The sequence below is a fragment of the Equus asinus genome, chromosome 13 (genome assembly GCF_041296235.1).
Source record: "Equus asinus isolate D_3611 breed Donkey chromosome 13, EquAss-T2T_v2, whole genome shotgun sequence".
NCBI classification, from domain to species: Eukaryota; Metazoa; Chordata; class Mammalia; order Perissodactyla; family Equidae; genus Equus; species Equus asinus.
In genome coordinates, this window is record NC_091802.1 from 54,117,603 (window position 1) to 54,129,751 (window position 12,149).

The 12,149-nt window shown below is 57.5% G+C and overlaps 1 protein-coding gene across 3 annotated transcripts in view; it reads right to left on the bottom strand.

Annotated features, from left to right (window-relative positions):
- The window catches only part of SDK2 (sidekick cell adhesion molecule 2), a 277,315-nt gene that overhangs the window by 83,783 nt on the left and 181,383 nt on the right, over nt 1–12,149 (bottom strand). For all 3 annotated transcript variants that reach the window (XM_070483542.1, XM_070483541.1, XM_070483543.1), the window contains exons 5-6: nt 8,964–9,097; nt 1,375–1,486 (exon numbers count right to left, since the gene is read on the bottom strand). In XM_070483542.1, the coding sequence (XP_070339643.1) occupies nt 1,375–1,486; nt 8,964–9,097 (246 nt within the window). The remainder of the gene's footprint in view (nt 1–1,374; nt 1,487–8,963; nt 9,098–12,149) is intronic.

Genomic DNA, 12,149 nt, shown 5'->3' on the forward strand with positions numbered 1-12,149 from the left:
GGTCCCCGGGAACAGCGCAGTGCACAGGGCTCTCATGGGCAGCCTCCCTGTGCATCTGTCTTCGGCTCTCCCTGGGTGCTGAGCCCCAGCCAAACATAAGTCAGGGGACAGGGAGGCGTCGGAGGTGAGGGAAGGCGACAAGGAGAAACCCAGGGTTTGGAGATGGGGAAACAAAGGCAGGCAGGTGGCCATCTGCACCCCCCAACTTCGGGGAAGGTGGCGATGTGAGCTGGGCCTGCTTTCCCACCGTCACCAAGCCGGCACCCCCAAGGCCCTGAGATTCGGTTTGCCCAGCTCTTATGTTCAGCACCTGGCGGGTCCCCGGGGCCCGATCTGCTGAAGTGGGGTGTGCTAATTCCACGGGGTGTTCAGAGGACCCCATGGAGAAGGGGTTCCGTGGTCGAGCAGGCTCGGGCCACACTGGCTGTGTGGGCTGGGGCAGGCCTTTCACTGCGGGTCTCGTCTGCTTCCTGCCCCATCGCATCCCGGCAGCCCGTCCCATGCTTGTGAGAAGTTTGGGTCCCCAGGAGTGTACTAGCAAAGCTGCGACAGGGACAGGCTCTCCTGGAATCTGCAGCTGAGGTGACCTCAGGGTCATCGGTCTAACTCCCCAGCCATCACATCAGATCGTCTTTCTGAGCATCTATGACGTGTGAGGTCAGGCTGGGTCCAGCCTTCCACCCGCCTGCTGACTGGTGATGAAGGTGCTCAAGTCACTCCCATCTTACAGCCAAGGAGACTCAGGGTCTGGGCATGGCAGCGAGCCTGCGCTCGGGGGCCACCTGTTGCATTTCAACCTTGCTATCAGCCAGCAGGTGACCTTGGGCAGGTTGCTTGCCCTCTCTGGGCTTTGGGGTAGTGACACCTATGCTGGGTGGTGGTTGTTGGGAGAAACGAGGAAGGGAGGGTCATCCGTGGCTGGGAAGGACCGCAAGTGCACCGGACCCCATGTCCACCCTCCTGCAGAGTCCATCCTCTTAACCACCACGTGAACGCTCTCCCACACGGCTTCCCTCTGGCACACGCCTGCACGTGAGGAGGGCTCTGCGGGTAGAGGTGACCTGCCCCCTCCAGGCTGCCGTGAGGGTTGGAGGGAGTGGATCCCCCACCGGCCCCAAACAGCCTGGGCTCAGATCTGCTGCTCCACCAGGTCCAGGGCTTGGCCTCTCCTCCGGGCCACAGAGAATGAGCCGGGACAGTAGCTAGCATGTCCACCTGTTGTTCCTCCTCTCGGCTAAATTCTCCATCTCCTTTCACAGGCCCTCATATGATATGGCTTCTGGACCTTTCTGAATCCTGACCGGTCTCCTTGGAGCCCACGGGAGCAGCCGCGGGATCCAAGAGTGAAGGGGAGAGAGGGGAAGCATTACCCACCTGGCGTTGGCCACACACTCCAGGGTCACCTCCGAGGTCCCGGCCACCACGCTGGTGTTCTTGGGAGGGATGATGATGGTGGGGGCGATGGGGTCTGCAGGGCCCCCTACATCTGGGGAGAAGTTAGAGGTTAGCAGGGGACAGAGCTTGGAAATCCCACTTCTGCAGGGCCCCCATGAGAGGCTGATGCCCGAGAGACCTTCGTCCTCACAGAGTGGGCAGGTGGCCACGGGGCAGCCGCCTGGGCAGCCCCAGAGCCGAACCTCCACACAATGGCCCCAGGGACCCTCTCCCCTCTCCTCCTCCTCTGCTGAGGGTCTCCACGCAGTGTCGAGGGAGAGCCCACTGAAGACCGCAAGGCCTGCCCCCTCCTCCTGTAATGCAGCCCGTCCTCCTCCTCTGGTCCTGTTTTTTGCCTTCAGATCCTTTCCTGACCTGCATGCATCTTGTCGGCTGGCTTCATCTTCCACCAGGACGCAAATTCCCTGTACTGGGCTGAACACTGTCCCCCTAAGTTCCACCTATGGCAGCTGTGAACGTGACCGTATTTGCAAAGAGGGTCTTTGCAGATGTCACCAAGTTCGGATGAGGTCCCACTGCATCAGGGTGGGCCCTAAATCTAACACGATGTGTCCTTAGAAGAAGAGGGACGTTTAGACACAGAGACACAGACACACAGGAGGAGAAGGCCACACGAAGACAGAGGCGGAGACTGGAGTGAGGCATCCACAAGTCAAGGAAGGCCAAGGATTGACAGCAGCACCAGAGGCTGGAAGAGGCAGGAAAGGAGCCTCCTCTGACCCTCCAGAGAGAGCCGGGGCCACCGACACCTGAACTCGAGCCTTCCAGCCTCCAGCACTGGGAGAGCAGACGTTCCTGGCGCTAGAGCCACCAGCTTGCGGTACCTGTGACAGCGGCCCTAGGAAATCCACCCATCCCAGGGGCAGGGAGCTCAAGGGTCTCTGCTTTGAACTGAACTGTGTCCCCCCAGATTCCCACGTTGAACCCCTATCCCCAGGTGACTGTATCTGGAGAGGGATTTTCAGGAGGTCACTGGAGTAAAGGAGGTCATGATGCTGGGGCCCTAATCCCCCAGCGCTGGCACCCTGACAAGAAGACGAAGGGACCCCCGAGCTCTCCCTGCCATGTGAGGACACAGCGAGAAGGCGGTCATCTGCAGCCGGGAAGAGAGCCGTCAGCAGAAACCAGGCCTGCAGCCAGCCTGGTCGGGGACATCCAGCCTTGGGGACCGTGAGAAATAAATGTGTGGGTTTCAGCCCCCGTCTGCGGGACTCTGACCGCAGCCTGAGCTGACTGGACGGTCTTGCTCACCCCCACCTCTCCAGCACAGGAACGATGTCTGCACACAGTAGGCTCACAGATATTTGTTAGGTGAATGAATGCATGGAACTGGAGCTATTGCTGGATAACTTCCAGAGAAGGTGACTGAAATTAAAGAGAACTTATCATGAGCCAGCTTTATTAGCACCAAACAACTCAGCAGCCCAAATCTTCTAAGAGAGGCCAGACCATTCCCTTTTCTATGTTTTGAATTCTTTAAGAAGTGGCCAGTTCTTATCTCGGTGGGTCAGCACAGGCCCAATATTGGCAGAAACTCCAATATTCTCTGTACACCTGCCCCCCAGCTCCTGAAAATACAACCACAGAGGACTTTTCCTCTCGCAACAAATCTATCCAGTTGGCCCCTTTCCAGTAGGCTCCGGAGGCGGCAGCTGGAACGACGTGCATGGCCCTGGGGCCACAGCAATAGGACATCCTAATGGGGAGGGCACACGGTGGCCCCATGCCGCTCTGAGCCACTCCTGTGGGACCCCAGCAGGTTTTCCTGCCTCGCCTCCAGGCCACAAGGAAGCTCCAGGCCTAACCGGAAAAAGCCAGGTAGGATGGGAGTAAAATGTAAAAAATAAAATAAAATGAAGAAGGAAGAAAGGAAGCATATAAAGCAAAATAATTGCAACAATATAAAAGCCTCATGTAGGTGCCATAAAGAGCAATCGGATTGAAAGCTGCTGATATAGCTGAATCCATAAAAGCGTGCTCTAAGTAGTTTATCACGTGCCGGGCGTTCAGGTACCGGGCCAGATTAATGGGGCACGAGGAGGAGACAGACGGTCAGAGCCCAGGCGGCGAGCCGCACGGTGCGGCCGGGTAAACAGAGAGCCCTCGGAGTTGAAAAATACGAGGGTCACCCCAGGACCCCGGCCAGCTGGCTGGTCGGCTTTGGGAGGGGAGAAGGGAGGGAAGTGGGGAGACCCACACCCACCCAGGGACTCCGGGGGGTCACGCCCAGGCCCAGGTGGCAGCCTGTGGGACCGGAGAGGAGGCACCGGTGATGCCCCGGGACCCTGGACCCAGTGAAGGAGGCCTGGGGGTCAGGAAGACCACTCAGCACCTTGCTCTGCCCCAGGCAGGCACTTCATTCCACTGAGTCTCTTTTCTCAGCGGCAAAATGGGGATGAAAATCACCTCTTCCCAAGGTGTGTGGGGTCAGCCCCCGACCCCACAAGTCTCTTCTGAGCGTGTGCCAGCGATTCCCCACCAAGCGAGACGGGCAGGGGTCTGTCCTCACGGACTGCTGGGTCTGGGAGGAAGTCAGATGGGTGCTAAGACTTTTAAAGGTCTAAAGACGCCCGTGATGGCGCTGGGAAGGAGGGCCCCGTGGGGCGGCTAAGCGGGTCGGGGGTGAGCACCTGGCACATGGGAGTGTTCAATAAAGCACAGTCCCCTCCTGGGGATCTGCCTCCCTGTGCTCCGGGAGAGCCTCCTTGGCCCCACCCCCCATCCCATCCGGCCTCGACCAAGTGAAGGACCCAGGGGCCACCCAGAGGGGAAAGTCACAGACCCTCAGGGGGCTCTTGACTGAGGGAGAGGGTGCACGTTAAGTGCTTCAGGAGATCGAGCCTCAAGTGCTCCCTGGGGGCTCACAGGAGGTGGGGAGCTCGACTGGACCTGAGAGGATCCAGAAGGAGTGAAGGATGTTCTAGAATGGGAGCCCTGTGGGAGTGAAGGTGTGGGCCCTGTGCTGGGGTAGCCCTCGGAGCACCCGGAGGGATGAGGAAGGACAGTCACGGAGGTGGCAGATCCTGGCCCTCGTGCTACCCTGTCCCCAGCCCACGCCCCTTCGCCTCCAGGAGAAAGCGCTAACTGGTTGCAGTGCTTTTCCTGGCCGAGCCCAGATGTGTCCTCTGAATCCCTCTTAACACAGTACACTGCCAAGCGTAGATCAGAGCTGGCCTAGGAGTTGAAACCCATTTTCCATCCCTGCTAGGGGGAGTAAAGGCAGATTTGACTGGGAGAGGTTAGATCAGGGTCTGACTAACTGAGGATTTACAGGTCAGCCTGCGGGCACCTCGGTGGGCATCACAGAGGGGATGACAGACAGGAGGACACAGTCGACAGGGCCTGGTGATGGTCTGGGGGTGGAGGGAGACAGTGGGGTGATGAGGGGATTGGAGACTAAATGCCTGGAGATGGGGCCCCCTTTGCAAAGAAAAGTGACGCCCAGGAGGACCTGGTTTCCAAGTTGGGAGATGAATCTGGATTTTGACACGCTGAGTTTGAGATGGTGGGGGGATGTCTGAACGGACCTGTTCAAGAGGAGACGCCCAGAGACTCAAGGCAGGAGCCCCGGCTGGTGAGGGGGACGGAGCAGCCGTTTGTGCAGATGTGAGGCAGAGGATGGAGAGCTGGGGGGGACCAGGCAATGGGGGGCGGACAAGGAGCTGAGAACCAGGCTTGCTGGGCTTGTTCACTTCAGGGCGCAGCGATGGGGACGGGGAGACCGTGAGAGACAGTGTGGGCACAGGTCCTGGATCTCCAGGCACAGGGTGCCAGGGAGGGCATCAACAGTGCTGTGTCCGGGGTAGTCAAGGAGCACCAAGGTGGAGAGAAGCTGGTGGATTTGCCACTAGGAAGGACCAGTGATGGGGGAAGGAGACGGCATGCACAGGGCTGGGGGAGCAGGGGAGCTGGCAGCAGTGGGAGGTAAAGGCTGAGAGGGTTGAGGGCAGACGGGGGTTCAGAGGACGCCTCATGGAGTGGAAGGAAGGAGACCACAGGACGCCTTTCAGTGTCTGGCAGAGGGAGTTTCCCATGAGACTGCGCAAGGCTGGGCCCGAGAGGATCTGGGGAGCGTCTAAGGCTGCAGGTTTGTGGCCAGGAGACCCGGTCCCCTGCCTGGTGTGTCCATTAGCAGGTACTAGCAAATGTCACTGGGAACTAATTTGCTTCACCTCTGCGGCATCCGCTTCCTCCGTGCTCTCATCTGTGACTTGCAGATGACAATAATGACCTGCCTCCAGTGCCTGTCATACAGATGGACTTGGCGATTCCCGCAGGTGCCTGGATGGCGCCCAGCACACGGGAGCGCTGGAAACGGAAGCTCTTGGTGTGAGGGGAGGGCCATGGGGGACACTCGGGGCAGACTGGGGGTGTCAGAGAGGCCGAGGGGCGGCAGGGACTTGCCCTCAGCAGGCACGCCTTCCAGTCAAGTGTTCTCTGCTGGCGAAGGCTGTGCCGAGCCACCTCCTTGCTCCCGGGTCTCCGATGACCGGCTAGGGTGAGGGGACAGCCTGGCTGAGCTGAGGGACGGAACGCCGGACATCTGCCTTATTAGTGCTCTGGACAGTGGGGTGAACGGGGCCTCAAAGGTCAAGCCAGGAAAGTCACACGCAAACCAGAGCCAGGAGGAGTGGCATCTTCCATGGGGGTTCCTGACGTGCTCGGGGCTGGAAGGAGCAGGGGGCTCCCCAGACGGGCAAAGTCAGATCCTGCTGCCCCGGGACGATTTTGATAACAGGCACAAGGAGAACACCCACCGTGACCCATTCTCCTGGAGTCACCTCATTTAGTCCTCCAACCACGCTGTGCCATTGGCATCACATTACAGATGAGAAAACTGAGGCCCCGGGACCATGTGACTCACTGGGCCACAGGTCAAATGAGTGGTGGGGTGGCGAGGTGAGCCGCTCCCCTCCTGGGCAGGTTCCAGCCGCCCACGAGCTTGGACTGCCCCTCCAACACAGGGGCCACGAGCCACAGGTGGCTCTGAGCTCTGGAAATGTGGCTGGTGCCCTTTGATTTAATGGGATTTAATTATATCTAATTTACATTTAATTAAAAACAGATCTCCAAATCAGTTATTAGAACACTTTTTTAAGCATGTGTGGAACAGTTTGGGCCTGGGACTCTACCTTTTCAGCTGTAAATTTTATGAAATCTAAATACAGATCACATATTTCAGATAAAAAGTTAGCATCCAAATTGAGAGGCACCGTAAGGGGAAAATACACATGGATTTCGAAGACTTGGTACAAAAAAAAAATAATGTAAAGTGTTTCATTAGTATCTTTCTATTTTGAGTGTATGTTAAAATGGCAATATTTTGGCTATGTTAGGTTAAATAAAATATATCAATAAAATTAATTTCACCTGTTTCTTTTTCCTTTTTTAAAAATGGGGCTACTAGCAAATTTCAAATTACTTATGTGGCTCCCAGTATGTTTCGATTAGACAGTGCAACTCTGATCCCTGGGTGTGGGGCCACCACCCAGGTGTGGACTTTTCAAGAGCTGTGACAGTCCGAGTGAGGTCACCAGGGTGATACCCGGGCAGGGGGCAACTCTCAGGGTCACTGGCCTTGCTCTCTCCTTCTCCGTTTCTGAAGAGCATAGGTGTCTCCCAGGAGGCTGCTAAGAAAAGAGGAGGGAGGAGGGGGGAGGGGCGAGGCTCGGGAGTCAGACAAGGGGAGATGGGGCCGGTGGCAGGTGAAGTGGCAATTGCTCCTGCTGAATCGGCTGGCAGACAGGCAGGCTGGGGGATTTGTGTCATGACAGGCACAGGGTTTTGGAGTGCAGTCGCTCGTGGGAGAAGAAATTAGCTGAAAATCAGCTGATTCTGTTCTCAATCCAGCACAAATCAGCGCGTGAGAGCAGGAGGCGAGGGTGATGGAGTGGCAGAAACAGGCAGCCGAGGGGGGCCTGGGCAGACGTGGGGGTCGGGGGCCCTCCTGCCGCCCCTGGGCCGGTCAGGGTTGGGGGGATTGACATGGAGCAGAGAATGAATGGACCCCACAGTGGGCCGGGAGAGAAGCTGGTTTACTCCCATGAGCAGGTTAGGTGCTGGGGTAGGAGTACAGAGTGGGAGGCTCCAACCTCTGCTCTCAGGGTAAACTGAGTCACTCAGGAAGATGTCTGGCCTTGACTCGGACCGTGAACATGGCCTGTTACCAAATGACTGGATTCCATTAGACTCCAGGTAGTCTGATCAGTGAAAACTACGTGGGGAAAAGCATCTCCCTTCAATGATTAAACTTCTTTTCCTACAGAAATCGCAGCCCCAGGCAATGGGCTGGGCCCCAGGCTGCCGAGACTACACTGAGACCCTGGCCCAGGTCAATGTCAGAGGTTATACGTGTGACCGTGATAGGTCAGTATCCAATATGGAACGCTCCTCCCTGTACCCAGGTCTCTCTCTCGGCAGACTGGAGCCTGGGGTGGGGAGGGAGAGAACTCTGCAGAAATGAGAAGCTGTTCTGCTGGTGCTCATAGGAATGGGCATGGTAGGGGCTGAGGAATGTTCTGGGCCCTTCGGGCAACGTCAGACAGAGGCTGGGACCGGAGGAAGGACACGGGGAGGTTCTGTGCTGACCTGAATCCTCATTTGCTGCCGGTGGGTGCGTCCCAACTCGACCATGGATGATAAATGAGACTTGCTTTTGGAGCAGGAGTTGTACAGATGTGGAGGGATGTGAACATCTGGCTCCCCCAGCTTGTGTGGTTGCTCGGCTGCTGCGGGAGGCTCTGGCCTCATCTCACGTGCTCCGTGATTCCCAGCCTGCGCCTGCTGCCGGAGCCACCCCACCCACCTGCTCTATCCCAGGGATGGAGCACGGAGGGAGGGGCCGGCCTGGCCGGGAGAACCAGGCAGGGTGGGCATCCCCAGCATTTCCATCATGGCTCAGAAACCTGCCTTCAGTCTCGGGGGGACAAATACCTCTTTGCCGTAGGAAACCCAAGGAGTCACCCTTTAAATTTGCTACCTTCTGCCACTGGGAGGGCTTTGCCTCTCTCTTGCAGGGCACGGGGTGGTCTCAGGGGATGGGCAGAGGGGCACGTTTAGGTGGGCGCCTGGGCAGAGAGCCGTGTGCCCATCAGAAAGGACGTCCTGGCTCTGAGTGGAAGCAGCGCTTTTTATATGCCAGCTGAGCAGAGGCAGTTGGTGTGTTTCTTTAAAAACTTCCCATCTCCTGGCATGCTCTCCCTTCAGCACCTGAGCCCGAGGGGCGGCTGTAACCCACACAGGCACACGCTCTCTCCTACATCCACGCTCTCCCCAGGTCTCCGGTGGCCCCGCTAACAACCAGGCTGGCATCCCCTCTCCTGATGCAGAATCTCAGACTTGCCTCTGCCCTCACACTCACCCCAGCTGCGTCTCCTCCTCTTCAGGAGGTCTCCTGCCCCGCCTCCCCCTCCACCACCATTCCATCTTCCCAGTGACCCCCTGGAGCCCCATTCCCAAGATTTAATGACACGCTCCGCACTCGGTCCCAGGCCCTGCCGCTTACTTACTCTCCACCGCGAGCGTGATGGGCTGGCTGGTCTTGTTGTCCCCATTCTTGTCATTAACAGCCTGCACGTAGTAGCGGCCTGCGTCGGGAGCCACCGTTGACAGGATGACAAGGGTGTTCTCCAGGGTGATGGCTCTGGGAAGAGGAAAAGGACTCCTCTGACAGGGGCCTCAGGGGCTCTGAGCATCCAGCGATGGGTGCAACAGGGACCTGAAGCAGGTGGCTGGACCAGACCTCCCCCCGCAGCCACCTCTCGGAGCCCCTCCTCCAGCACACCCCCAAAACCATTTACTGCCTAAACTCCAGCCATGTGCAGTTTGTAGAGAATCCAGCACACTGCCAGCACTGGGGGTCAGACCCAAATACAGCACATGCCCAGAGCGCTGAGACCACTGTCCGCGTGAAGCTTCCTGCCCCCACCCCAAGCCTGCACTAGGGGTCTGAGCTCCTGCGGGATTCTGCCCTTTTCCCTGTCATAGCATCAACGGCTGTGTGTGGTTATCTCTACATCAGCAGCATCCGGACACTGAAAAAATGTCTTGGAATGAATGAATGAATGAGTGAATGATGAGTGATGATAATGAATTTAGAAATGAGCAGGACCATTCCAGAACCAGTGCCTTCACCTAATCCTAAATTTATTTAGGTTGATTCAAAGGCCACAGGTTGACGGAACACAGACTCCTGGGGTCACATCTCCCTCCAACCCCTTCTTAGGGTATCAATTTCCATCTCCCTGAAGCCAGTCAACAAAAGTGGCATTGTCTGGGCTGACTGAGAGGAGGAAAAGAGGCTGGCCGGGCAGTGGGGTGCAGACAGGGGCTGTTTACTTCTAAACTGGCTCCCTCTGCTGAGATCCCCTCATGGAGCCCCCAGCACCCAGGTGTGCAGGCAGAGAAGAGGGGCTGGTCCAGGGGGACAGCCGGGGACCCAACTCGATGTGGGTGAAACAGAGCCGGGAGCGCTGCCTGGGCCACTCTGCCCGGCTCCTCCCTTCACCCGTTCTCCCAGTGACAAGCAAAACCATTAGTTTGTCAAGTCTATCTCCGGATTTTAATGTGATGTGCCCGAGACAGCTGTTCAACATCCTTAATGTTAGTTTAACAAGGACAAATCCAGTTGAATTCTTTTCAAATTTTCCCATTAGATGAATGTTACAGAGTTTTAAACACGCTCTCAAATAAACATCCCCACTAACGCCTCTCCCAGCCAGGGTACGCTGCGGTCCCCTCTCTCTTGGTTTTGGGGGTTCATGTGTTGAGTCTCACACCGTCAGTGGAGCTCCGAGATGTAGGAAGGCAAAGACCTCCTGCCCCAACTCTTGGGTACCCTAAGATGGCCTTTTTCTTTTTGAAGACCTCTTTTAACTACCAGTTAGTGGGGTGATGGGAGGTGCAACAGAGCCAAGCTAAAATATTTTAAAAGTGGCAAAACTGGGACAAGGATGGTGACCATTTCCCCACGTGAGTGTCTCCTGCAGGGACCCTTGCCCTTGAGTGTAGCTTGCAGGGGTGGGCGAGGGTTGGGGGCAGGGAGGCTGGGCTCTGGGCGGGGCAGGGGTGAGCTCTGGGATGGAGCTCCGCCCCAGCCTCTAAGGAGCATGTCACCTCCTCCTTGCCAGGCCTCAGTTTCCTCCTCTGTGCAAGGGGCAGAAGCAGATGCTTGCGAGGGTTCCTTCCAGCTTGGAGCGTGAGCGAGTCTGATTCCTGTCGCTCCTTCTGTTCTTTCCCCACCGGGGCCTGAGCCTGTCCCCCTCCCTCTCACACGGCCCTCACCTGGCACATGGGCCAACGTCACGGCTAATCTGATGCTCAGCAGTGCACTTGGACCATGCGGTTCCAGCTTCCCCAGCCACTCCCGTTGCCAGGGCATCATGTGAGCAGGTTGAAGGAAGCCTTCGATGGGTGGGTGCGCTGGGCAGGGCCTGGTCCCACTCTCCGGCTCACCTGCATCGCCTGAGCCCCCTCGTGGCCTCCAGAGAAGGCGGCTCCCACCTCCAGTTCCTTCTCTCCTAGAGCAGGAAGACTCTCCCCAGCCCTGTCCTCTCCTTTAGCTATATCTCGTCTATATTATGGTGGAGACTTCCAGGTCAGGGATTCTCAACCAGGGGTGGCTTTGCCCTCCAGGGGACATTTGGCAACGTCTGGGCAACCTTTGGCTGTCACAGTTGTGGGGGTGCTAAAAGCAACTGGTGGCAGAGGCCAGGGATGCTGCTGAGCATCCTCCATGCACGGGACAGCCCGCACAGTGAATGAGGCCCTGAATGTTGACAGGACCACGACGGAGATATCCTGTCCTAGGTGGGATGGCGTGTCGAGGTGGCAGAGATGGTCAGTGTCCACCTCAGTTTCGGGAGCCCCTTCCACGGATACAGACGGTCCCTGACTTACGATGATTTGACTTGCAATTTTCTGACTTTACGATGGTGCTAAAGCGATAAGCATTCAGTAGAAACTGTGCTTCAAAGTTTGAATTTTGATCTTTTCTCAGGCTGGCGATATGCAGGTTTACCAGGACATAAGCCCGTCGTAAGCTGAGGAAGATCTGTACCGTAGTTGTTGAGAAGTTGGGGGCCGCCCTTCCCAGCCCCCTTGTATCCAGATGGGGCAGTGTGGCTGAGCCGGGGGATACGGAGGAAGGGATGTGCCCCACTGCTAGGGTGAGACCACAAGAACCCCTGCACGATGCCCACGTTCTTGCCCCTCCCCCCCCGTCAGTGCAGGGCAACGTGGAAGCCCAGTGCTGGTGACGGCAGAGCTCCCACAGCCAGGGTCCCTGAATGACTGTGGAGGAGAGGCCCCTTCCCATCCCTCGCCCATGGGGGGACTTTGAGCAAGAAATGCACTTCTATGTGCTGAGTCCTGGGATTTGGGGGTCTGTCTGTTACTGCAGCTGGCACTGCCTCGACTAGCACGAGAGGACAGTACTCTGCACCGGGGCCCACAGGGCCTGGGTTCGAGTCCCGAGCGTGGAGTGGAACAGGGGCAGAGGGATTGCAAAGTGCTGATGGCCTTATGACCTGTCCTCCCTCTGCCCTCAGCAGGTGGCTGAGGTCCCTGGGCTTACAGCCTTCGGCAGGATGACCATCCCCTTGATAGATGGTTCTGGAACAGGGCCGTACCTCACTTCCAAAGTGCACAAAGCTGTTCCTGGCACCCAGGAGGCTTCCAGCCTGCTGCCCCCAGAT